The sequence below is a fragment of the Salvelinus namaycush genome, chromosome 37 (assembly GCF_016432855.1).
Source record: "Salvelinus namaycush isolate Seneca chromosome 37, SaNama_1.0, whole genome shotgun sequence".
In the NCBI taxonomy this organism is placed as follows: domain Eukaryota; kingdom Metazoa; phylum Chordata; class Actinopteri; order Salmoniformes; family Salmonidae; genus Salvelinus; species Salvelinus namaycush.
This window is the reverse complement of record NC_052343.1, coordinates 15690328-15718108: the sequence shown is the minus strand read 5'-3', so window position 1 is coordinate 15718108 and position 27781 is coordinate 15690328. Positions and strand designations below refer to the sequence as shown.

Genomic DNA, 27781 nt, shown 5'->3' with positions numbered 1-27781 from the left:
GTCTGTATGTAGCCTCGCTACTTTTATAGCCTCGCTACTGTATATACCCTGTCTTTTTACTGTTGTTTTATTTCTTTACTTACCTATTGTTCACCTAATACCTTTTTTGCACTATTGGTTAGAGCCTGTAAGTAAGCATTTCACTGTAAGGTCTACACCTGTTGTATTCGGCGCACGTCACAAATAAACTTTGATTTGATTTGTTTGTACAGATGAACGTGGTACCTTCAGGCGTTTGGAAATTGCTCCCAAGGATGAACCAGATTTGTGGAGGTCTACAATTTTTTTCTGAGGTCTTGGCTGATTTTCTTTTGATTTTCCCATGATGTCAAACAAAGAGGCACTGAGTTTGAAGGTAGGCCTTGAATTACATCCACAGGTACACCTCCAATTGACTCAAATGATGTCAATTAAGCCTATCAGAAGCTTCTAAAGCCATGACATAATTTTCTGGAATTTTCCAGGCTGTTTTAAGATACAGTCAACTTAGTGTATTGTAAACTTCTGACCCACTGGAATTGAGATAAAGTGAATAATAAGTGAAATAATCTGTCTGTAAACAATTGTTGGAAAAATGACTTGTGTCATGCACAGAGTAGATGTCCAAACCGACTTGCCAAAACTAAAGTTTGTGGAGTGGTTGAAAAACTAGTTTTAATGACTCCGACCTAAGTGTATGTAAACTTTCAACTTCAACTGTATGTATCCAAACAAAAACTCAGACTCTATGTGTTCTCACTTTTGAACATGTAGCGCTGTGCACAGTTTAATTTTAGATTGAGTTGTTTGCCCTTTGAATCTAGAGACATCTCTGATTGTGGTCATTGACTTTCTTGTAAAACTGTATGCAGGAAAATGAGTACACCACAAAGAGCAAAAAAAAGTGTCCAAATATTGTACTGTAGCTAAAGGAGAAAGAGAGGATATAATGGACCATTGTATTGATTGGGTTAAAGCTTGAGGGGAAAAGTAAATGTAAGAATCTTGGATGCCCCAAGTAGCATAAACCAACCACAACTGTCACCTGACCTAAACATGTATTATCAGGCAGTCTGTGCTTGTACTGTATGTGAGTGTGTCTGTCCATACAGTCTGTCTGTGGCCTAGGTCAGTGGTTCCCAATCTGTAGGGCGCAGGGGGGGGGGGGGGGGGGTCCAGCTTTCAACTTACTCTTGAAAGTTGTAATAGTAGAATGCACAAGGTAACATCTCGAAATTGGGTAGTGCAAAATCAATTTTCCACGTCATGTCTGTCATTGCTATTTATAACTTGTCAGAAATGTCCAGATCAACTAGCTCATGTCAGCTAAAGTGTTTTAGCTATGTTTCTTAGCCCAGAGATTCTGTTGGAATGTTTGCGTCACTCAAATGTCACATGAATACACATTAGACATGGCAAAATCTATAGAATTGCAAGAATATTTGCTTTAAAAATGCAACATTTTCTCTTCACCCCATGACAAACGGGTTAACATTGCAGGAAATAAGCTTTAAACCTGCTAAATGTTCTCTCCACCAACAAAAGAGGTGTGTGTCATGAACAGTGTTTGTGCCCATAGAAATAGACGTGGTGGGAGCGCGTGCAGAGTGGGATGTTCCCCAATGCTGGAAGGAGGGCCTGTGTGAAAAGGTTTGGGAACCCCTGGCCTAGGTTATGTGCCTTGATGTCTATCGTGCCATCGTGTTTCCTTAAGATTTAGAGGAAGAGGCACAAACTGAAACTCAAGTGACGTGCATACAGCCACAAGCTATGCCTAGTTGGAAAATGTCTCAGCAGTTCAACATGAGAAAGTGTTTTGGTCATATTATATCCTGACAAATTATATATTTACATGAAATAAACTTGAAATAATATCTGACTTGCCTGAATGCTGCATCTTTGCAAGATTAACACACACATGCAAATACATAAAAATGGAAATGACAAAACAATAAAGAATCAGATGTTCTACTAACCGAGGGGGAAGGAGATCCGTGGAGGTTCCAACCCTAGTGAAAGGGTCAGGAGAAGCCCCAGTAGAGCAGAGAGATACCAGGCCAGGCTCCAATGTGCCATGACGGGGGTGCTCCTCTCAACAGATGGAGATTGAGGCGGAGGATGTGGAAGGATCTGTTGTTGAAGAGGACTTCCTCATAAGAGCACAGTGTGCGTATTAAATGTGTGTGAGTCTGACTGTGCTGAGAGCTTTGTTACACACTTGTGAAAAAGGTGTTGCAATGCTGTGGCCTGCATTGTATTTCTTCCTCTCGTCATCACCCTTACTTGGGTCGATCCACAAAAAGAGTGCCTTTTGCGCCCCTTTGATATTTTAAGTAGAAATTGTGCACCAATATTGCATTTTAAAAGACTGTTATAATAAATAAAGTGCCCCGTTAATATAGACAATATGGAGAATTCAATAAATCTGATATTTTTATATGAATAAAGACTTGCAACCTCGGACTTCTAGGAAGATTTTAACCCACTTAACCCCAACATTTCTCCAAGTTTTCACCGTCATTGTAAAGCCATAGTTATTTTGTTGCTTTGACAAAGTTGTTTCTGAATATTATTATTCATTTAATGCGATTAGTGATTAATTTACCTCTGTCCCTCATTTTAAGGTCAACCCTGTTACATGAAACTAACTCTCGATGTAATATGGTAACACTACTCTGTTTTAAATATTTTTTTCAAAAGAAACTTTGAACATTTAACCTAGTCAATTTCCGCAGCCCCGTGGAAATCAAATTAGCATAATATCCCTTATGGTCCAACTGCGACTTCATCTCTCAGAGCAGTCATCTCTCAGGGTCTATGCTGCCACCTACTGATATGTCATCTCTCAGTGCAGTGCACCTCTCAAGAAAAGTAGGGGTGTCGAAAGGAGTGGGCGTTTCGAAATGAACCATATAAGGAGAAGTGGGGCTTTCGAAAAGAGTCTTACATGCTGACCCCACCGCCCGCATTATTTCATCCAAACTACTTGCGCGCTTGGTTCTACTTTTGACGCGCTGCAAGTCCTGCCTCTCCCATCTCCTCATTGGTTTTTAGGAGCACATACCCACGTGGGTGAATGAAAGATGAACTGAGGTCCACACTCCAGTTCAGTTGGTGGTGGTAATGCACCTTAAAGTTGGTTGCCAGATGACATATAACACAGAAGAAGAAGAAGCCTGAAGGAGGAGAGATTACTAGAAACTAACTAGGTTTCCCCTTTTATCTGTGGATTAATTGTCGGAGTAGAGAACACACAATTTGTGTGACTCAAAGGGGTCAAAATTTTACAAAGATCCAGAAAAAAGGACCTTGTGTATTTCAAGTAAAATAACAACCCAATGTTTATATCCCAGGACACATCAGCTGGCAATGTTTCATGTGTTTCGACCTGTCCACAAATGAATAGTTGGTTCAGAGTTCTTTTGATATTTCAACCTGCGTGTCCTGATCGCGTCTAGTGTGGGTGGATAAAATCAACATTCGTGCGATTGCCCGGTCTAGTCAGCATGTTAACACTAGAAGTGATGGAATTCCATCACTACTAGAACCGCCATGACTTGATATTTCAATTATTATTTCAAATATTCAGTAATAAATAACAAACAAATAACACACTAAATAATACACTGTAAAATGAATGCAGTTATGTTAAGGTAGCTAACGTTAGCTAGCATTTACATTTATGAAAAAGTTAACGTTACGTACATGGCTATTGATAGGTAATGTTCAAAGACACAGCTCTCAGTGAGTGAAGACTTTTTTTTTTTTGCATAACTGAAATTCCTTACTGTCATCTCTGCAGACCTTGACTAACGTCTGATAACCCAAACGACATCTTCAGTGGCACCTTTCGAAACCCCACTTCTCCTTATATGGTTCCTGTCGAAACGTCCACTTCTTTCGAAAACTCAAATTTTCCTGAGAGATGCACTGCACTGAGAGATGACATATCACAGTAGGTGGAAGCATACTGTAAAGACCCTGACGGATGACTGCTCTGAGAGATGATGTTGCAGCTGGACCCCTCTCCTAAAATCTGTCAATTTAAGCTAGATAGCTGTTTTTTCTGTTGCATTGGATGCGTCTCAATCTATCGCAACTGCCGTTCGCACTTCCGCATCTGCGGCGAAAGGTGACAGAGCTAGAGCGGTGTTTGTCAGGCCATGAAACATCCCAAAAATCGGTCTTCACACAAAATCGTCTGTAGTGTCTGAACGGTTTGGCCTACTATGACCGCTCTATGGAAAGATGAGATTCTCACGATGGTGTTCTCCGCTTTGCTCTACAACCCCCACAAACATCTTGGGACTCGTCGGAAGTTGGTACAGCCAATCTGCCAACATCTTTCTGTAGCATCTGAACAGTTTGGGCTACACACTAATATAACCCCTCTGTGGAACGGTGAGAGTCTCAAACACTTTTGCTCCAGGATGCCCACATGCCTCACAAGACTCATCTGAAAGTTCCCCAGTACAAGTTGAAAAAGGAATGGAAGTACAGTATATACAGTGCATTTGGAAAGTATTCAGACCCCTTGACTTTTTCCACATTTTGTTATGTTACAGCCTTTTTCTAAAATGGATTAAATAAAGGTTTTTCCTCATCAATCTACACACAATACCCCATAATGACAAAGTAAAACCAGGTTTTTAGAAATTGTAGCTAATTTATTAAAAACAAAAAACAGATACCTTATTTAAATAAGACTCTAAATTTAACTCAGGTGCATCCTGTTTCCATTGATCATCCTTGAGATGTTTCTACAATTTGATTAGAGTCCACCTGTGGTAAAAAGCTATTGATTGGACATGATTTGGAAAAGGCACACACCTGTCTATATAAGGTCCCACAGTTGACCGTGCATGTCAGAGCAAAAACCAAGCCATGAGGTCGAAGGAATTGTCCGTAGAGCTCAGAGACAGGATTGTGTCGAGGCACAGATCTGTGGAGGAGTACCAAAAATTTCTGCAGCATTGAAGGTCCCCAAGAACACAGTAGCCTCCATCATTCTTAAGTTTGGAACCACCAAGACTCTTCATAGAGCTGGCCTCCCGGCCAAACTGAGCAATCGGGGGAGAAGGGCCTTGGTCAAGGAGGTGACCAAAAACCAGATGGTCACTCTTACAGCGCTCCAGAGTTCCTCTGTCGAAATGGGAGAACCTTCTAGAAGGACAACCATCTCTACAGCCCTCCATCAATCAGGCCTTTATGGTAGAGTGGCCAGACGGAAGCCACTCCTCAGTAAAAAGGCACATGAAAGCCCGCTTGGAGTTTGCCAAAAGGCACCTAAAAGATTCTCAGACCATGAGAAACAAATTGGTCTGATGAAACCAAGATTGAACTCTTTGGCCTGAATGCCAAGTGTCACGTCTGGAGGAAACCTGCCACCATCCCTACGGTGAAGCATGGTGGTGGCAGCATCATGCTGTGTGGATGTTTTTCAGCAGCAGGGACTGGGAGACTAGTCAAAATTGAGGTAAAGGTGACTAGTCTCAGAGAGTCTCGAGAGATCCTTAATAAAAACATGCTCTAGAGTGCTCAGGACCTCAGTACTGAGTAAAGGGTCTGAATACATCAAATAAGTTGTGTTTTGTGGTGGGTGGAAAAACAAAAGTCAACCGCCAGGCTACTTGCTAAGAGCCTTGGGCCAGTAACCAAAAGGCTGCTGGTTTGAATCCCCGAGCCAACTAGGTGAACAATCGTTAATGGTGTCCTTGAGCAAGGCACATAACCCTAATTGCTCCTGTAAGTCGCTCTGGTAAATGACGTAAACGAAAACGGAGCGCGTCAATTGGTTAGGAGCATGTCATCCTCTTCGGCACCATCTTAACATGTGCTCTTTATGACACAATGTAAAATTAGGTGAAATCATTTTTTGACAAAGTTACACTTGTGGTTACTGTCAATGTCATTGGGAAGTAGGACGGGGTACAGGGGACGGATGGAGTAGGCTGAAATGTGGACCAAGACAACCAATCACCTCACCTCTGTGGGAGGAAGTGCATTGGGCAGAGGTTGGCAGACCTATATTTTCTAAATAAGATTGTCAAAATATTCCTGCATTAACACTAGAAGCACAGAGGCAGTCATTTTAACTGTTTATTCATTTAAAATGTAAATATCTCTGCCATTTTTAAGGTAAGTCGGGGGGACCCCCCTCTGTCTTTGACTATTCCTAAATAAGTAGTTCACACGTTGTTAGCATTTCGATATCATGAACAGAATGTGTTATAAGCAGTTTAAAGAGGAAAAACTAATTTCCGTATTCTAACGTTACCCAAGGCCTTCATAAACACAAATTCGAATTTTTCCGATAGCATATATTTATTACACTGCAGTCAAAATGACCCCTCATTGGCTCAAAGTGGGGTCCCTCGAGGCCTGGTTTTTCTAGTTGTCACGAATCCCGCCGAAGATGGTGCCTCTTCCTGTTCGGGCGGCGCTCGGCGGTCGTTTATATTCTATTTTGGAATATTAAATTATATCCACTTGCTCGAAACTACCCTGCTCTCTGCGCCTGACTCCTTCATTCACCATTGGAAACGTAACACTAGTGTTAAGGACACAAGCATAGGTTTTGAACAACACACTTTCTACAACTGTGTGCAAGGAAGGGTGAATGGTGCGTAGTGCAGTCTTGACATTTCATCAAAACCTACACTTATGGATCCAAAAGGGTTGACACGAGCAACAACAGAGATGAAGAATACTGTAGGCAAGCATTTCAATGTATTAGATCAAATTGGCATGCAAGCTATTATCCTCATCATCATCCAGTGAACCCCTTCCTCCTTCCCAAGCACCCTGTCTTGTTTCAACTTAGTTGCACACCCAGTGCTGTGATATCCCTGTGTGGAAGGGTAAGTCAGCACAAAAGGTTAATACAAAGAGGAACATTAAGCAGCCAACAAACCCAGTCACTTTTCCACAGTCTGTTTTATTTCCCTCAGCAGCAGTGAACGTCTCAATTGAGATAGTAGGAAAACTGCAGACAGAGGTCAAAGTAGAACAGTCTCCTGAAAAGACAATCCCATAATTGCATTGAGCAAAATTCGTAACAATTCATGTTACATCTGAGTGTTCTCATACTGATAATCAGACGTATTAGACATGTAAGACATATGAATAGAACCAAAGGGAGAGTGTGTTCAGAACATTGGAACAGATCATTGTCAGTAGAAGGTCAAAAAAGGACATTTACAAATTCTAAATCAAATGGACCGACGGAAGGCATAATCACATGTGCATCCCTGTGCAATTTAGAGGTTTTCATAATCAACCTTGACAACTTTAGTAATTCATCAAAAATAATTAACAGTCAAATGATCTGAAATACCTGTAATGCACACTGCTCAAAAAAATAAAGGGAACACTTAAACAACACAATGTAACTCCAAGTCAATCACACTTCTGTGAAATCAAACTGTCCACTTAGGAAGCAACACTGATTGACAATAAATTTCACATGCTGTTGTGCAAATGGAATAGACAACAGGTGGAAATTATAGGCAATTAGCAAGACACCCCCAATAAAGGAGTGGTTCTGCAGGTGGTGACCACAGACCACTTCTCAGTTCCTATGCTTCCTGGCTGATGTTTTGGTCACTTTTGAATGCTGGCGGTGCTTTCACTCTAGTGGTAGCATGAGACGGAGTCTACAACCGACACAAGTGGCTCAGGTAGTGCAGCTCATCCAGGATGGCACATCAATGCGAGCTGTGGCAAGAAGGTTTGCTGTGTCTGTCAGCGTAGTGTCCAGAGCATGGAGGCGCTACCAGGAGACAGGCCAGTACATCAGGAGACGTGGAGGAGGCCGTAGGAGGGCAACAACCCAGCAGCAGGACCGCTACCTCCGCCTTTGTGCAAGGAGGAGCAGGAGGAGCACTGCCAGAGCCCTGCAAAATGACCTCCAGCAGGCCACAAATGTGCATGTGTCTGCTCAAACGGTCAGAAACAGACTCCATGAGGGTGGTATGAGGGCCCGACGTCCACAGGTGGGGGTTGTGCTTACAGCCCAACACCGTGCAGGACGTTTGGCATTTGCCAGAGAACACCAAGGTTGGCAAATTCGCCACTGGCGCCCTGTGCTCTTCACAGATGAAAGCAGGTTCACACTGATCACGTGACAGACGTGACAGTCTGGAGACGCCGTGGAGAACGTTCTGCTGCCTGCAACATCCTCCAGCATGACCGGTTTGGCGGTGGGTCAGTCATGGTGTGGGGTGGCATTTCTTTGGGGGGCTGCACAGCCCTCCATGGGCTCGCCAGAGGTAGCCTGACTGCCATTAGGTACCGAGATGAGATCCTCAGACCACTTGTGAGACCATATGCTGGTGCGGTTGGCCCTGGGTTCCTCCTAATGCAAGACAATGCTAGACCTCATGTGGCTGGAGTGTGTCAGCAGTTCCTGCAAGAGTAAGGCATTGATGCTATGGACCGCCCGTTCCCCAGACCTGAATCCAATTGAGCACATCTGGGACATCATGTCTTGCTCCATCCACCAACACCACGTTGCACCACAGACTGTCCAGGAGTTGGCGGATGCTTTAGTCCAGGTCTGGGAGGAGATCCCTCAGGAGACCATCCGCCACCTCATCAGGAGCATGCCCAGGCGTTGTAGGGAGGTCATACAGGCACGTGGAGGCCACACACACTACTGAGCCTCATTTTGACTTGTTTTAAGGACATTACATCAAAGTTGGATCAGCCTGTAGTGTGGTTTTCCACTTTAATTTTGAGTGTGACTCCAAATCCAGACCTCCATGGGTTGATAAATTTGATTTCCATTGATAATTTTTGTGTGATTTTGTTGTCAGCACATTCAACTATGTAAAGAAAAGAGTATGTAATAAGAATATTTCATTCATTCAGATCTAGGATGTGTTATTTTAGTGTTCCCTTTATTTTTTTGAGCAGTGTATATTGCATACCAGTACTCATTTATCCAAATGACCAAGAAGTATTGGAAGATTTCAAATCAGGATGAAGAGTATCAGTTACCAATTCTAATTATCATACCTGCTAGCCGTTCTCTTTGACTAAATAAGCCATCATTGATACACAAAAACATCTATTTGCTGTATAAACACAGTTAGCCATGTTGCCGTTGGGGTGCTTTCAAATTCAACCACTTGGTCTTCATAAGAGTATGTTATTAACTTAAAACTCATAAGGCTTGGAATTCATCACTTTAACCAATATTAAATAGAAGACAAACATATACGTTTTGACATAGAAAACAACAATCATTCACTAGAAATGAAATACACTTTCATGACATGCAGGCAAAAGCAATACTGTTGCCTGTTGACATACAGCCCCTGTACAGGTGGCCCACCACTTCAGGAGTAGTAATACTTATATTGTGGTTTATTTCAGACCATCATAACACTTTATATTAAGTTGCCCTTATACCATGTAGTTACTCAAACTGCAGAGAAGGAACATAACAATGCTTGAATTGCACTAAAAGGATAAGTGACAAAAAATGTTTGACATTAATTACCAATCTAGTTACATGAAATAAGACAGAGAAAATGATATTTGGTGTAACTACATGGCATTGCTGTGACTTAATGTAAAGTGTGAGCCTATAGTTTTTTTCGTACATTCAGTCTGTGCGTTTCCCCAGTTTAAGAAGTGAATCCCATGGCTTGGTTTTAATTCACCTGAATATGTAAAGACATTCTAGGAGTGCACTTAACTCATTTCGGCCAAAACTGGTGCGGCACAACTGATCACCAAAGGTACAAAAAAGGCAACCGATCTGTCAGAACGTAGGTCAGTCTTCGAGAAGTGGCCTCGCGTTTCACAAAGTTCAATCTACTTCCCCCCTCACTTCTCCAGAGATCCATCTCTTCGGCTTTTAAATAGTCGTTATTGTAGAATTAAAACTAGTAGGCAAGTTCCAATTCTATGGTATTTACAGTTGTACAGCTCTGCTATCAAGAACTAAAGTTTCTGTGACACTATTCTCATTTAATCTCAAGGGTTAGTCAGAGGGTTGCATGCAAGGTCCTCCCCTTCAATGACACCATTGTGATGGAGATCAAAGAAATCATTGCGGTGAATGAAAGTGTTGATATGTTTCTTTATTCCGGAAAGAGACCAAGAGGTGGTCAGGACTTGTTTCCTGAGGCCTGCATTAGCCAAGTCACTTAAAATAAAATACTGAAAAATGGTGGCCACAGTCAGATTGGGAGGATGACTTGGGCTTCAACCTATAATTTGAAGAGTAATAAGCTATTCTGAAGCATCACAGAGCATATTCAAATGTGCTAGTGCCATAAAACCAGTACTGGGCCTACCTTTAATCTTCATTGAGCTTATCCTCTGTGTAGACATCCGTTTTTGTAATTGTCAGTTAATGTCAAAAGCCACACAGTTTTCAGGAAGTGTTACATCTTTGACGGATACTTAACTACATCCATTCAGTTTCTCAATGGCCAACGGGTCAACCCGACTGAACATTCCAGACTTTCTCTGCTTTGTCCCAGTCTGTCCCAACATGGCAGGTAACCAACCAAGGAACCTGTCAGTCTCTCAGTAGGAAGACAACAGGAAATAGTTAAGTGGGGCAGGGAGAGTGAAACGCAGTCTTCGTTTGGAGACTTCTGGGTTCTGAGCCGTCCTATAAGGGTCTCCATAATAAAACTCCTGGCTGAATCAGTGCAATTCGTGTTGTCCGGTTTAAGATAATCCTAGTGGTTTTGTGGGTCTTTGGTGGTTAAATCGGAGGTGTCGAGTTAGGTTTTCTGGGTTGTGACGTCCGTACTGGAGGTAAAGGGGCACGTCTATGTGAGAGAGAGAGGGATATAGAAAGATAGAAAAGAAGGTCACCTCCAGCTTTTGTTACAATACTGTACAACACCAACTGTATGTCTCTATCTGCCCATTCATCTGACATCTATACATTCATCAACTTAGCCGAACAATACAGCCACTGAAGTACCTGGAAGGGATGGCTGCAACAGGAGGAACTGAAGTTATACTCGCTCCATGTTGCACGGGGGCACCAGATGCAGTGTACCCAGGATGGGTGGGATGTGACGGGGGGTCCGAAGGCAAGGACTTCCTGGAGGCTGGTGGTTTTTTGGGTGGTACAAGGGCCTGAAGAAAATACAATAGAAACATATAATACAATCCAGGTGTGACACAGGATGATTTTTGTTGATTATAGCCATCTCGTCACATAGAGTTTAGGTAACAGAGACAAGACAATTGAAGATTGAGGGCTCTAGACCAACTTCAGTCCTTGGGGGCCTGATTACTGTCACTTTTGCCCCAGCCACAGCTAACACACGACTCCAATGATCAACTAATGATCTTCAGTTTAAAAACGCAATTAGTTTAAATCAGCGGTGTTTGCTAGGGATGAGGAACTAGTGTGACCACTATGGCCCCCGAGGACTGGAGTTGCCCATCCCTGCTCTAGACCAAAAGTAGATTTAATTGATTCACTTTTGGTTTAGTTAACTGTTCTGCCAATAGTACTAGAAATAATTTATGAGACTTGCTGATATTGATGTGTTGAAGGTTGCCTGATTGTACATGGACGATGCAAACTACACTCACCGGCCAGTTTATTAGGTACACACATCTAGTAGAGGGTCGGACCCCCCTTTGCCTCCAGAAGAACCTGAAGTATTCTGGGCATTCCACAAGGTGTCAGAAACGTTCCACAAGGAGGAGGTTGGTCCATGCTGACGCGATGGCATCATGCAGTTGCTGCTTATTGGACGGTGGTATATTCATGCTGCGAACAGCCTGTTCCATCTCATCCCGAAAATGCACTATTGGGTTAAGGTCTGGGACTGCGCAGGTCACGCCAGGCAATGTTTTTTCACTCTTTGATTGTCCAGTGTTGGTGATAGCGTGCCCACTGGAGCCGCTTTTTGCTATTTTTAGCTGATAGGAGTGGAACCCGGTGTGGTCGTCGGCTGCAAAAGCCCATCCGTGACAAGGACCGACGAGTTTTGCATTCCGAGATGCTATTCTACACACCACTGTTGTACTGTGCCATTTGTCTGTTTGTGGCCCACCTGTTAGCTTGCACGATTCTTGCCACTCTCCTTCGACCTCTCTCATCAACAAGCTTTTTTTGCCCACATGACTGCCGCAGACTGGATGTTTTGTTTGTCACAACATTTTCAGTAAACCCTAGACACTCGTGTGAAAAGCCCAGGAAGGCGTCCGTTTCTAAGATACTGGATCCGGTGCGCCTGGCACCGACGATCATACCATGCTCAAAGTTGCTTAGGCCACTTATTTTGTCCATTCTAACCTTCAATCAAACAGTAACTGAATGTCTCGATGCCTGTTTTATATGGAAAGCCACGGCCACGTGACTCACTGTCTGTAGAAGCGATCCCTTTTCGTGAACGGGGTGCTGTACCAGTGAGTGTATTTACACTACACCAATATATTAAGCATGGTTTAATATGCAAATTAAGTATCAACATCAATAAAATGCAGTTAAAAATGCAAATTTCACCTAAATATTTGTTTTATTTTCAAACAGTTACTAACATTGCCATTAGCTATAGCCATAGATTAGCTGTGCATTCTTTTGTAACCAACTTCTGTCTTAGGGAGTGAATATGAAGTACTTTTTTATCTGCATTTGCACATAACTGTAAATTTAGCAATACAATACAATTCTGAACTAAAGCTTGATTAGTGTGATTAGATTCATTGTCTCAAATAATTAAATCCATTGAATCAACCAATCAACTACAGACTCATCAATTAACCACACAATCAACCATTACATCCCTCCACAATCAATTAACCAACCCACCCCACTTATCACATAAATAAACCAATCAGACCCAATGCAATGCCCACATGCAGCCATGTCTACATGCTACTCTGGTACCTGGCTGCCTGTTAGCACAGGGTCAGGGGGTAGAGGCTTGGTGGGAGGAGCCGGCCGACTCAACGATGGCTAGAATAACGGACGGAAAACAGAAGGAATAGATGGAGAGAATGAGAGAGAGGGGTGAAGAGACCAACCAAAGGAAAGGGACTATTCAGCTATTCTAACTGAATGAGACTCCAGAGTAGTCACAATACTCAAACATTCGCTTTTTGTATGATAAAAACAACAAACGTCAAATGAATTCTCATGCAATGAGATGTCAAAGACACAAATCATTTCTATTAGCAAACCACAGAGATGAGACAGCTACCTCTATTCATTCGCCATCATGCTCAGTTCCATGCAGGTAACAAATGCACTCTAAAGTAATGGAATAGTATCCATTACGTTACTATTGACAAGACAGATTCCAATCATGGAAGTAGATGATAAGAGGGAAAGATGATCGACACCAGTGCTACTCAATGCCATACAGATGAGATGAATTTACCCACACTGACCAAACGTTAGAAATCAGCAACTTGACCAATGACTATAAGATACTTTTTTGAGGAAGAGTGGTAGGGAATATACACTGAGTGTACAAAACATTAGGAACACCTGCTCTTTCCATGACAGATTGACCAGGTGCATCTAGGTGAAAACTATGATCCCTTATTGATGTCACCTGTTAAATCCACATACAGTAGATGAAGGGGAGGCGACAGGTTAAAGAAGGATTTTTAAGCCTTGGGACATGAACTGTGTATGTGTGTCATTCAGCGGGTGAATGGGCAAGACAAAATATTTAAGTGCCTTTGAACAGGGTAGTAGGTGCCAGGCACACCGGTTTGAGTGGGTCGATAACTGCAACACGCTCAACAGTTTCCTGAGAGTATGAAGAATGGTCCACCACCCACTCAAGCCAACTTGACACAACTGCGGGAAGCATTGGAGTCAACATTGGTCAACATCCCTGTGGAACACTTTCAACACCTTGGAGAGTCTATGCCCCGACGATTCAAGGCTGTTCTGAGGGCAAAAAGGGTTGCAACTCAAAATTAGGAAGTTGTTCCTAATGTTTTGTACACTCAGTGTACATTGATTCTAGAGCATCAGCTAATTAACTATGTAGCTCAAGATTTGAATGTTATGTAATAATGCCTACCGTGTTTTGTAGGCATCATCACAGAAGATTCGACACACAATTTACAAAAGTGATTGTAAATAAAGAGATGAACAACTCTGGTGTGTGGAGCCACGGTCTTTGTCAACTAGTTCAATCATTGTGTCTCAGCACATAGGCTACTCTTCCAGATCTAAGCTGGGGATAGAGTTCGCTCATGTGGAGTTTTTTTTTGCTAAGTGACAGATTTACACATCTAAACAGGAGAGTTAATCTTGTTCAACTTAAACCCCTGTTAAGCATTAGACACTGTGGCTACTGTTGGCGCTTACTAGGAGGAACATGCTCCCCCCCATATGCCAGTAAGTAATGCTAAATAATCAAAGTAATGCTGTGGTTGGTTTTCAACATCAATTTTTAAGTCACCCTGTACATGCAGGTTTCCATTCAGACTGACATGTCATATCCTCATAGAATATATATTTTTTTATGTTTGTTTTTTTTTACCCCAATTTCGTGATATCCAATTGGAGGGAGTCTTGTCCCATTGCTGCAACTCCCGTACGGACTCGGGAGAGGCGAAGGTCGAGAGCCATGCGTCCTCCGAAACACTACCCTGCCAAGCCACACTGCTTCTTGACACACTGCTCCCTTAACTCGGAAGCCAGCCACACCAAATTTGTTGGAAAAAACACAGTACTGGCGACTGAAGTCAGCGTGCCACAAGAGCATGATGGGACAAATAGATCCTGGCTGGCTAAACCCTCCCCTAACGATGCTGGGCCAATTGTTTTCCGCCTCATGGGTATCCCGGTCGCGGCCGGCTGCGACACAGCCTGGGATCAAACCCGGGTCTGTAGTAACGCCTCAAGCACTTTGATGCAGTGCCTTAGACCACTGCGCCACTCAGGAGGCCCCCTCATAGAATCATTTTAAAGAAACAGTGTGATGGCATGGCCCTCTAAACAGATACAAAAAGCTCTGAACAAAAACACAGCTCTGAACAAAAACAACTACAACTATTACTACATATGGACGAAGACCTCGTCATTAATGGCAACCTCTGACTGTACCTGGTTGTTAGGGGGGCTGGGGTCGGGGGGCAGGGGCTTGGTGGGGGCTGGCCGTTTCCTTCTTATCTAATGATGAATATTTGGAAAAAGTAGAGGAACAAACACGACTTCGCTATAATACTGCAACTACACATACATAAAGACAGAATGTTAGTTCTAGAAAACATGAGAATTCTTATAGATAAATAATGATAAGTTAGAGATTTCATCTCATTGCATTGCACACACAAGCATTTTTCAAGCTACCCATCACCTCACAGGCCTAGGCCAGGTTACCTGGGCTTGTTTTAAGACAGGGTCAGGAGGAAGTGGCTTAGTAGGCGGAGCAGGTCTGTCCTGAACCTGATAGGAGAAAACAGGAGGCAAAGGGTTTTGACAGCCAATGGGGGGTAAATTAGTTATTAGACTTAAGCAGAACATATACAACTCAGATTGAGAAAATATGAATTGGTTTCTTGAACATATGCTGAACAAAAATATAAACACAACACGTAAAGTGTTGGTCCCATGTTTCATGAGCCGAAATAAAAGATCCCAGAAATATTCCACACACACAAAAAGCTTATTTCTCTAAAATGTTGTGCACAAATTTGTTTACAACAACTGCATTTTATCGATGGCTATTTGAATGCACAGAGATACCGTGACAAGATCCTGAGGCCCATTGTCATGCCATTCATCCGCTGACATCACCTCATGTTTCAGCATGATAATGCACGCCTCCACGTCGCAAGGATCGGTAAACAATTCCTGGAAGCTGAAAATGTCCCAGCTCTTCCATGGCCTGCATACTCAGACACATCACCCACTGAGCATGTTTGGGATGCTCTGGATAGACTTGTACGACACTGTGTTCCAGTTCCTGACAATATCCAGCAACATCGCACAGCCATTGAAGAGCGGAACAGGCTACAATCAACAGCCTGATCAACTCTATGCGAAGGAGATGTGATGCGCTGCATGAGGCAAATGGTAGTCATACCAGAAACTGACTGGTTTTCTGATCAATGCTCCTACCTTAAAAAAAATATATATATATATATTCTGTGACCAGCATATGTATATCTGTATTCCCAGTCATATGAAATCCATAGACTAAATAAATGTATTAAATGTACTGATTTCCTTATATAAACTGTAACTCAGTAAAATCTTTGAAACTGTTGCATGTTGTGTTTATATTTTTGTTCAGTGTAGACCTTGTTAATGTGTTAGATGCTTTTTAAAATTTTCTTTATGCTCCCCTTATTCAGGCAAATCTTACATAGCTCCCCACATGAAACAAATACAATAGTATACAGTGCCTTCGGAAAGTATTCAGACCCATTGACTTTTTCCACATTTTGTTACATTACAGCCTTATTCTACAGTGGATTAAATTAAAATAAATCCTCAGCAATCTACACACAATAGCCCACAATGACAAAGCATCAAGAATGGTCCATCATCCAAAGGATATCAAGCCAACTTGACAACTATGGGAAGCATTGGAGCCAACAAAAATACAAAACAGAAATACCTAATTTACATAAGTATTCAGACCCATTGCCATGAGACTCGAAATTGAGCTCGAGTGCATCCTGTTTCCATTGATCATCCTTGAGATGTTTCTACAACTTGATTGGAGTCCACCTGTGGTAAATTCAATTGATTGGACATGATTTGGAAAGCACACACCTGTCTATATAAGGTCCCACAGTTGACCGTGCATGTCAGTGCAAAAACCAAGCCACGAGGTCGAAGGAATTGTCCGTAGAGCTCCGAGACAGGATTGTGTCGAGGCACAGATCTGTGGAAGGGTACCAAAACATTCTGCAGCATTGAAGGTCCCTAAGAACACAGTGGCCTCCATCATCCTTAAATGGAAGAAGTTTGGAACCACCAAGACTCTGAGCTGGCCGCCCGGCCAAACTGAGCAATCGGGGGAGAAGGGCCTTGGTCAGGGAGGTGACCAAAAACCCGATGGTCACTCTGACAGCGCTCCAGAGTTCCTCTGTCGATATGGAAGAACCTTCTAGAAGGACAACCATTTATACAGCCCTCCACCAATCAGGCCTTTATGGTAGAGTGGCCAGACGGAAGTCACTCCTCAGTAAAAAGGCACATGACAGCCCGCTTGGAGTTCGCCAAAAGGCACCTAAAGGATTCTGAGATCATGAGAAACAAATTGGTCTGATGAAACCAAGATTGAACTCTTTGGCCTGAATGCCAAGTGTCACGTCTGGAGGAAACCTGGCATCATCCCTACGGTGAAGCATGGTGGTGGCAGCATCATGCTGTGGGGATGTTTTTCAGTGGCAGAGACTGGGAGACTAGTCAGGATCGAGGCTAAGATGAAGGGAGCAAAGTACAGAGGGCCACCCGAGTGGTGCAATGGTCTAAGGCACTGCATCGCAGTTGCTAGCTGTGCCACTAGAGATCCTGGTTCAAGTCCGGGTTAGGGGAGGGTTTGGCCGGCAGGGATATCCTTGTCCCTCTAGTGACTCCTGTGGCGGGCCGGGCGTATGGACTCTGACACGGTCTCAAGGTGTACAGTGTTTTCTCCAACACATTGGTGTGGCTGTCTTCCAGGTTAAGCTGGCATTGTGTCAAGAAGCAGTGCGGCTTGGTTGGGTCGTGTTCCCGAGGATGCATGGCTCTCGACCTTCGCCTCTCCAGAGTCTGTATGGGAGTTGTAGACAATGAGACAAGACTAACTACCAATTGGATACCACAAAATTGGTGAGAAAAAAGTACAGAGATCCCTTGATGAAGTCCTGAGCGCTCTGAAGCAGGTTCTCAGACTGGGGGTGAAGGTTCACAACGACCCTAAGCACACAGCCAAGACAATACAGGAGTGGCTTTGGGACAAGTCTCTGAAACACGACCCAACCAAAGAGCGGCCAAGCCAGAGCCTGGACTTGAACCCGATCGAACATCTCTGGAGAGACCTGAAAAAAGCTGTGCAGCAACGCTCCTCATCCAACCTGACAGAGCTTGTGAGGATCTGTAGAGAAGAATGGGAAAAACTCCCCAAATGCAGGTGTGCCAAGCTTGTAGCTTAAACGATTCCCAAAAAGTCTTGAGGCTGTAATCGCTGCCAAAGGTACTTCAACAAAGTACTGAGTAAAGGGTCTGAATACTTAAGTAAATATGATATTTCAGTTTATTTTATAAATGAGCAAAAATGTAATTATGGGGTGTGTGTGTATGTGTGTAGATTGATGAGGGAAAGAAACAATTTCATACATTTTAGAATAAGGCTGTAACCTAACAAAATGTGGAAAAAGTCAAGGAGTCTGAATACTTTCTGAAGGCACTGTAAATACTGTAGTATTACTATATTTATATACTATTGTATTCACTGTAGTGTAGTGTTTTTTGACTTTACTGTACACTGTAGTGTTTTTGTGGACATGACTGTAGTATTTACAATTTACTATAGTATAAATGTAGTAGTATTTCTATAGTTAGAACTTCCACTTTGGCGGTATCCAGATTGTCATACCGACCTTGTGCCATCCCGGGATATTCTGTAATACCGGCACTGAACAGAAGGGGTGCTATTTTCAAACTCCATTGAGCCTCTGTAATCCAAAGGTTAGCAATACTGATTTTGCAAGAAGCTAGATAACCAGCCAGCCAGAAAATTCTACCCGCTGACTTACAGCTGCACTAGGTTCAGACAGCATTCCTGTGTATATTAAGACACCACGGAGTCAGTGCAAGATATGGCTCAGAAAACGTACCTCAATCCAGGGATGAGAAATGCGTTGTACTCCGAATTGTCCCATTATCCCAACTGTTACACCGTGAAGACAATGGGACAATTAGGAGTACAATACATTTCTCATCCCTGGATTGAGGTACATTTTAATCTACACAGGAATACTGTTTGACCCTAGTGCAGCTATAAGCAAGCGGCTTGGATCTGCTGGCTAATAGATAACTAGCTACTAAATTAGCAAACCAAATGCCCAACTACAGAGTATTGAGTATATTTTAGACAGTTAACTTAATAGTTATAAGTTATCTAGCTGTCAAACATTTAGTTATGAATTCCATACTGTAACTAGATCACCTGGCGTGTGCCGCGCAACAGTGTGTGACTCACAAGGTTCCGGTCTCTAGTCATTGTGTGCTTGTAAACAAACACAATGTGATTAGGGACTACCAGTAAACTTCATAATGAAAAATAATGTGACAGGTGAAATGAAGAACGCAATCTTCTTTATCTCCTAACGTATTACACAAGTTGACTGCAGGTACCTTACTTACAAAATTAGCTACAAATATTCAAATGTATAAAAAAATTCAAATGAATAGTTTCAAAGATATTGACAGTATTGAAAAACCATCCTGTGGCTATTTCTAAATACCCCAGTATACGGTATACTGCCCAAGCCTAAAATACTATTGTATTTACTATAGTGTTTTAGTTTTATTATCTTTGACATTTGGTGGCTTTGTCCTTAAGGAATCTTACTGGACAAATACTAAAACATTTCCATAACCTGTAGGTAGAAATTCTATAGTAACTACTACACATGATTAAGGTATACTACAGTGTGTAGTATAGTATTCTACAGTACACTACAGAATTATATAGTAAGCACTACACAATAGAGGGGAGTACCAGTGTGTAGTACAGTATTCTACAGCATACTACAAAATTATATAGTAAACACTACACGATCGAGGGATACTACAGTGTGTAGCATAGTATTCAACAGTAGGGATTCATATTTTCCATACAAGTTTCAATACTGGGAATAATTCATATTTATACTGAACGTTCTGGTAAATAGCACAAAAATCAGATGTGCCCATTTAAAGAGTTTAAAACCAAGATATGGTCACTATGCCAGGGTTCTCCACAAATAAGAGAGTAAAGATTTCAGAGAAAATTAAACTGATATTTAGTAATGATAGAGTAACTGTCTTTGATCGCCAATGACATTGTTGTGAATTGCGAAACAGGCCGTTCATAAATTCTGAGCCTTACGTTCCTCAATTAATTCAGCAAATTTCAGCAGTAAGCCATCTAGACACAGAGCGCGCCCAGAGTATAGAGTTGATGAATCATTCAAACTTTGTAACGACAGTCAAACAAAAGTCAAATGACCAAAGTTGCTAAGCTTGCTAGATAACCTTCAACGAATGACAGAATATCTCCTCTTTTTGGCAAAAATCGAGTTAATGATCATACGGATAGCAGATCAGCTCAAGAATAACAGGGAGATGAAGAGTGGAAATAGTTTAAATATCAAAGAGACAGCGCAGAGAAGATGTAATAGCGGTATTTTGACATGCATAGGCGAGAGACGTGCTTTGATAATACAACCTATGGATTACAGAATAAAGTTAGGAATGTTCATGCAAGACAGGAGTCAGGGTTTTGGATTAGAAAATAGCCTAGGCTTTAGGACAGGAGAATATATCATTTCCCCTCATCCCTACCCATAGACTTCATGCCTGTGACAGAGATGACTATGTAATAAATTGTGCCTATCAAATTTGTGACTGTCTGAAGAGTCACTGAAGAGTCAATGACAGCTCAAAGAGGCACATGTTTTATAGGCTATACTGTAGGGTTTTTCTGTAGGGTTCATTAACTGCATTCGGGTCACGTGTGCATTCCAGCAGTGGCAATTACGAGTGTACTTTGAATTTATGGCAACTTTGTGTGAAGAAAATACGCTAGACTAAAGGCTACCATGCGACAACCTGTTTGGATAATGCGCTATTAAATATTTTGCTAATCTGATGCTGCGCATGTTGTGTATTTTGTGGAATTGCATTAGTGCCGACATTGGGGAGCATTTTTGTAATTTTCCAGGTGTTGTCATTTCGGGAAATGTGTATTCATGGGTCAGTCAAGGGATCTCGATTACCCATGTTAATCCCTATTCTACAGTTTACTACAGAATTCTATAGTATGTACTATAGTATTCTATAGTAAACTGTAGTATTTTTTCATGTGGGTCAACTCAGAGAGATTGACGTCTGCTAAATGGCTAATATTATTACAACAAAGTCAGTGTTATCGATTCCATGTACCTGTAATAAGGGCACATAGGAACAGTGTAGGTGGAAAAACTATTTGAGTGACAGTCAGGGAAGGCCAGGCTGGGTCATCGTGGTACCTTGTTAGAAGGCAGCGACGGGGTCATTTGGATGTCACTCTGGCGGCTCCAGTGGTACCTCAGAGGTTGGACCTGTTCCCCGTTACGAGCATCCACTCGCTCGGTGGCCGGGGTCCTGGGAGACAGCACACACTCACACATTAACACACTAACACATTACCATAAAGGTCATACCACAATTTCAATAATGGGGGTGCTGAAGCGTTACAAATAGTAAGCTGAGCACTGTCATAAGAGTTAAGAATTATGTTTCTCTATAACACTGGTCCAGCCCTCAAAGAATGGGTGTTTGATTACAATACACTGGTTAATATACATGATATTACAACCTTGGGGAATAATCAGTTCTGAAGAGTCAGAGGTCATTGCAGTGGTACAGTATAAGTAGAAATGAGGTTGACAGAAGTAACACTCAAAATAAGCTTATAGAACTGAGACTCTACAGAATGGTCACCATCACTATCCACGAAACCGGCTCTAAAGGAGTCTTATCTAAAACATTGAAGAAATGGGGAACTAAACTGGGGTGAGTTTCCCAAAGCCTTCGTAGCATTTAGTTGGTCGTTACATCCTACTTAAAGTGCATCGCTAGTATCTGAGCTGTTTACTCAAAAAACATATGTTGAACTAAAACTGATCAATCAAATTCTCTCTCTCTTTAGATTATAGTGAGTTATTTTAATATGGACCAACATTCACAGATATTTTTGCAAACTAGAGACACTCTTGGGTGTTATATGGAACACTAAGCATTAACGTTGCACTTCAGTAACGATTTGTCGTAAAGACACAGCCCAGAACTGAGCAGCTAGAAACTAATTCCATGGCTTTACTCTACCCTTAACATTTAGTACCTTTTAGCCTGTTCCACGGCAAACACCAAGCCCCAACTCTCACTATGGGCCACACTGACCCCACTGAATTATGAGTAGTGAAAAACACAGTTAACTCTGACCTCCATTGATTGATGAAGTGCAAGATAATTGGACATGCACAAGGTTTCAAACTTGCACATACTCTAGTTGGCTATAGCCCCTTTCATTCCATTATAGCTATTAAAAAAACACTATGGCCGAAATTCTGTCCATACTAATAGCGGTTTTCTGCACTGCGCAAACATATACATACTATATAAACATTGTAACTAATATGTGAACACAGCTGGTGTCCCCTGGGTCAGGGCTCTCACCGGCTCTGTTGGCGTCCGGTGCCCTTGTGGAAGGGGCTGGTAGTGCCCAGGCAGGGCAGGTTGCGGTGACAGCGGGGGAAACGCAGGGCGAGGAAGAGGAGAACCACTGGCAGGATGAAGAGGAAGATGACCAGCAAGGCCACACGTGCCGGGTCAGATCCTGGAGATACAGAAAAAATGTAGGTCTTGGTTATCACATGGCAGACATAGAATTAAAGCTGGGTGCATGTTACTTATTTCATCCTAGTTTTATTTATACGGTGTCCCAATTTCTCAAGGATTTGATTAAGATAAGGAGTGTATATCTATGAGTGCAGTCAAGTTGTGCATTAACGGAGGAACGGTGAGATACCTCTAGGTGCTCTTGCAGGGCCACTGTCCACACTGCCTCCATGGCCCGTGTACCTACAGTCTGGAGGAGCCCAGCCCACGTCACAGTGGCAGTTCTTATTGCTGTTGCACACCTGGCAATGTCAGAGAGAGGATATTGAGCCATATTATTAAATTAACATCAACAACAGTATGGGCCAGTCCATTGTGAGCTATACAATATAACTTATATAAGGGGAGACAGGCAGCTGGCTTGCTCACCCCGTGTCCGTTGCATTTGCTCTGACACTCGTCGACGCCGAACAAAGACACATCCTGACACCGCTGGTTCCAACAGGCCTGAACCACAACATGGTTAGTAATACCAATCATCATTTTAGATATGCATGTAAGCTTAGATAACACAGCAAACCTCCCTATTCCAAAGGGTCAAATGACCCGTTCCACAAAAACAGAAGTATTTTGCATTGTATTTCTATAGTTGAGGAGATGCCCACCTTGCCAAGACCACACGCGGTGCCCTGTGCCACCATGGCAGGGTCGGAGACGTCGTCGCCAAGGTGGAAGTAGGTTCCCCGGCAGACAAAATCGCTGTAGTTAAATTTTACTTTGGTGGTCAGGATCTCAGCGCTGGTGCCTAGCAACGGACGGTCGTTGCCTCCCTGGCACTGGAGCCTCCCACAATGCACATCTCTGAAAAGTCAGACACAGTCAGAGCAACAGTCAGACATATGGAAGAAAAAGGACTGAATCAGGGCGGGACTACAAGAACTTACCAATAAAATATGCTAATTTGTAATCTGTTGCAAAACATTTTGCTACGATGTTCCTTAATGAACGTGGTACCTACTTGCTAGGGCAGGGGATGTAGGTTCCGTTCGCCATCTGGCCACAGTTGCCGTATTTGTTGCCCTGTTTGTTGACGGAGGAAAAGCAGACAGGCGGAGCCCTGGTGGAATCTGAAAAGATTTAAACAATCCTAATTGTCTCAAAGATTCTACAGTAAAAGTGTCTGAACAACACTGCCTCCTGAGTTTATGAGCCATTCTTAATTCTCCATCTCTGCAACATATGGCATATGAAGATTTGATATGATGTAATAACTCGCCAAAACAGTTTCTTCAATCAAACACTAGTGGTGACATTATATATAGGAATCCTTTGTCCAGGGAAGTATTCTCTGTTGCTTTTAAAAGTTCCAGTTCCGCTGACCAGTCAGTCCAGAACTCTTGAGTTCAGATCTCTTGAGGTTCTACAGTACTTGGTAAAAGTACTGAAACAAGTCAAAATAACTAGCCACCAGCTCCCCACAGTGGTATCAATCCCAATGTTATCGGGTCCAGAACATTTGACCAATAGTGTAACTCACTAGGTCCCCACAACATCTGGCACTGTGTGTTGAGGCTGGCGCAGACACCGCTGTAGCAGTAGGAGGAGCCTTCCTCGCAGGGCTCGCCGTTCTGCAGGAACACGTTGGGGGGACAGTAGGGAGAGGTACCGGTGCAGTGCTCTGGGAGGTCACACTCCCCCAGGGGCTGCCGACACATCCATCCACCTGTACGCAGCTGGTCAGACAGAGAAAATAGACAGATCAGTAAAGGGGTTTATGATTTGGACCTTTGTTCAGCTTCTTGTGATAGATCATGTAATAGTTTAGTTCATTAGGATCACTATTAGCTATTACACATGCAGAAACTACTCTTTCTGGTGTCCACATAAAAGATACGTGACAAAATATAGAACCGTAATAGACAAGAACATAACAATCAGAGTTATAACATATATAATTATAGTTATAATAAATATGAGACTAATGATCTAAGCTGATTTAAATGTAGGTGTTCAGTAGCGTGTTCAGTGATGGGGTTGAATGAGTGACTGTCAGTAAGAGTCCAGTGAAGGAGACAGAGGGAGAGAGGCTTGCCCACCCTGCAGTTGTCACAACAGATGCCATCGGAGGAACACTGGGCCCCAGGAACCAGTTTACAGGTGGTGGCGTTGCAGCAGGGATCGTTACACTCCTGGACATCCAGAGAGACAGAGACACTTAATAATTCATCCTAAACCCTAAGTTAGGGGTCTTCAACCTTTTCTTTCGCAGAGATCCCCTTCCAGGCAAACTGGCGACCCTGGGACCCCCATCATACGTTAGAATTAAACATTAAACATTGAAATAACAAAATAAAATGTGAAATTTTATATATATATTTTCACGGGCCCCCTGATTGAATACCCCTGACCTAAATCATAAAGTCTATTAATTGAATTATCGTCTATGGTGGGAGGTTGGTGATGAATCTTGTCATTGGGATGAATCTTGTCCAGGAGGCAGCTCTGCACAGTGGTCAGTAGCTGGCACATCCACAAAGTCATAAAATCTGATTTTAAACCTAACCCGAACCTTAACCCTAACCACACTGCTAACCTTATGCCTAACCTTAAATTAAGACCAAAAAGCACATTTTTGTTTTCATTAATTTTGTATGATATAGACAATTTTGACTTAACAGCTGGCCCATCTAGAGAAAACCGCTCAGTGCTGCTTCCAGGGCAAGATTCATCCAAATAAACTTCAACCTGCATCTATGGTGAGCTATGCTGTCCTCCCTAAAAATATCAAATTTACTGTCCAACATACATCCAGCAGGCCGCAGTCACACTCCTCTCCATTCTCCACGTAGAGGTTTCCACAGCGTGGCCCCCCCAGCAGTTTCTCAGGCTGGGGCACGTTGAAGAGGCACATCCCCCCACCATGGAGCAGGCTGAGGGACAGGTCTCTGGCACTGCAGCTGCTGAACAGCTGGCCTGGCATGAACCTGGAACAGAGGGGTAAAGAGAACAAGACATTTAGTGGATGCTCTTATCCAGAGCTTCTTACAAGTGCATTAAAATGAAGTGCCTAAAAATTAACATAATACAAGGCAAGTGAGGATCACAGCTGCACATAACTGACCCTTTGTTTTGTATCATTGACTTTGCATGGCCTGGTGCTTCTGTAATGCACGTCAAACCTCGCCCACCATAGCCCCCTAGCCCCTCACCCAGTAGATGGCTCCATGATGCAGCCTCCCAGGCGTGGTTCATTCTGACAATGGCAGCGCCGGTCGGCCGTGTCGTGATTCATGCCCAGATTGTGCCCGAGCTCGTGGGCAATGGTGGACGCCACCCCCAGTACACTGACCAGGTGATCCTACCCACAGAGAGGGAGAGAGAGAGAGAGAGACACACACAGAGTCAGTCAACTACCAGACTTATACTGTCATTGTGGGGCAGATACCCCTGTACTCCACTGATAAACCTATCTGAAGCTAACTAACTCACCACATTGACTCCTCCTGACCGGTCCTTGGAGCACATGGAAGACTGAGAAGCCATTCCCACTGTAGTTCCATCAAATGAGCCCCCCCTGGAACAGATCAAACACATACAGTTATAGTTAGTCTATTTTCACAAAGAGGCCATCCACTGGTATATACACATGTATTTGGGATGAATCTGCTTCCATAATGTACAGGTGTGAGAAAGGCACCGATTACTTCAACCAAGTCCACTTGACTACTCACATAATGAGCTGAGCATTGTCGTGACGCAGGCGGGGCAGCAGCTCTCTGGTGCGCCACTCCAGGAAGCGGTTGAGAGTGTCTGAGGGACTCTTGTCAACCTGGATCTTATCCTGGTCACTCCAGATCTCCACCCCAGTTAGAGCCACACGCACACTCAGCGGCCGGTAGAACTAGAGGGGTAGATGAGGACCACCATGACAAACCAATACAAATATACAGTGGCCAGTTTAGGATTCCCTTTGGCTCCAGAAAAGCTTGAATTATTTGGGGCATGGAAACGTTGCTCAATTTGTATCAAGGGACCTAATGTGTGCCAGGAAAACATTCCCCACACCATTACACCACTGCCACCAGCCTGTACCGTTGACACCAGGCAGGACGGTGCCATGGATTCATGCTGCCTACGCCAAATACTGACTCTGCCGTCAGCATGACGCAACAGGAACCAGGTTAAGTTGGACCCGGCAATGTTTTTCCACTCCTCAATTGTCCAGTGTTGGTGATAGCGTGCCCACTGGAGCCGCTTCTTCTTGTTTTTAGCTGATAGGAGTTGTTGTAGTCTGCTGCAATAGCCCATCCGTGACAAGGATTGACGAGATGTGTGTGAGATGGCGTCCTGCGCCATTATATGCCTGTTTGTGGCCTGCCTGTTTGCCTGCACGATTCTTGTCATTCTCCTTTAACCGCTCATCGAGCTATTTTCACCCACAGGACTGCTGCTGACTGGATGTTTTTTGTCTGTGGCACCATTCTCTTTAAATCCTACACACTGTCGTGTGTGAAAAACCCAGGAGGCCAGCCATTTATGAGATACTGGATCCAACGCGCCTGGCACTGACAATCACACCACGCTCAAGGTCACTAAGTTCGCTCTTTTTGCCCATTCTAACGTTCAACCGAACAGTAACTGAATGCCTTGATGCCAGTCTGCCTGCTTTATACAGCAAGCCACAGCCACGTGACACACTGTCTGTAGGAGCCAACCATTTTCATGAACGGGATGCTGTACCTAATAAACTGGGTGTAAGACATCCTCAAGCAATTTAATTTAACTTTTGAAAAGCGATATCCCAAGTATAAATACAGTAAAGTACACACACTAAAGGGTGAAAACATTTGTTTTTCGCAAGATAATGTTTTTTAGACACCTGCAAACTTCAAGGAGTAGGGCATTCAAGGACTTGGTCTGTTGGGAATACGCGATATCGTCGGCCTCCTGCTTGCTTGAGGAACAATAGAGAAGCAGTAGACGATAGAAGAGGAAGACTTACCTGGACCACTTACTGAGATGTGGCTTTTGTCAAGTAAATCAGGTGTTAAATGAGGTAAAAAGGAGACCACTTTACTATTAGGTTACATACCCAGTCTACTTGGTTGGCCACATCCAGCATTCGATAGATGATAGTCTTGTTGATTTTCTGGTAGTTACGGTACTGTAAACAATAACAGTTATTGGTTAGGACAATAGAGGCAGAACATGATGGGATTGGTCTAAATGTACTGGGGTCTCTTCAAAGTGCAGCTATGTCAGTGCCTC

At 43.1% G+C, this 27781-nt stretch overlaps 1 protein-coding gene across 1 annotated transcript in view; it reads right to left on the bottom strand.

Moving 5' to 3' along the window:
- Positions 1 to 8819: 8819 nt before the first annotated feature.
- adam15 (ADAM metallopeptidase domain 15) overlaps positions 8820 to 27781 on the bottom strand; it is a 28697-nt gene continuing 9735 nt past the window's right edge. Inside the window, exons 8-25 of the mRNA XM_038976864.1 lie at positions 27606 to 27677; positions 26245 to 26414; positions 26003 to 26087; positions 25723 to 25871; positions 25320 to 25497; positions 24610 to 24702; positions 24051 to 24246; positions 23532 to 23640; positions 23179 to 23374; positions 22943 to 23020; positions 22704 to 22815; positions 22352 to 22511; positions 21163 to 21277; positions 15314 to 15379; positions 15038 to 15103; positions 12857 to 12925; positions 10931 to 11088; positions 8820 to 10772 (exon numbers count right to left, since the gene is read on the bottom strand). Of these exons, the coding sequence (XP_038832792.1) occupies positions 10706 to 10772; positions 10931 to 11088; positions 12857 to 12925; positions 15038 to 15103; positions 15314 to 15379; positions 21163 to 21277; positions 22352 to 22511; positions 22704 to 22815; positions 22943 to 23020; positions 23179 to 23374; positions 23532 to 23640; positions 24051 to 24246; positions 24610 to 24702; positions 25320 to 25497; positions 25723 to 25871; positions 26003 to 26087; positions 26245 to 26414; positions 27606 to 27677 (2139 nt within the window). The 3' untranslated portion in view covers positions 8820 to 10705. The remainder of the gene's footprint in view (positions 10773 to 10930; positions 11089 to 12856; positions 12926 to 15037; positions 15104 to 15313; positions 15380 to 21162; positions 21278 to 22351; positions 22512 to 22703; positions 22816 to 22942; positions 23021 to 23178; positions 23375 to 23531; positions 23641 to 24050; positions 24247 to 24609; positions 24703 to 25319; positions 25498 to 25722; positions 25872 to 26002; positions 26088 to 26244; positions 26415 to 27605; positions 27678 to 27781) is intronic.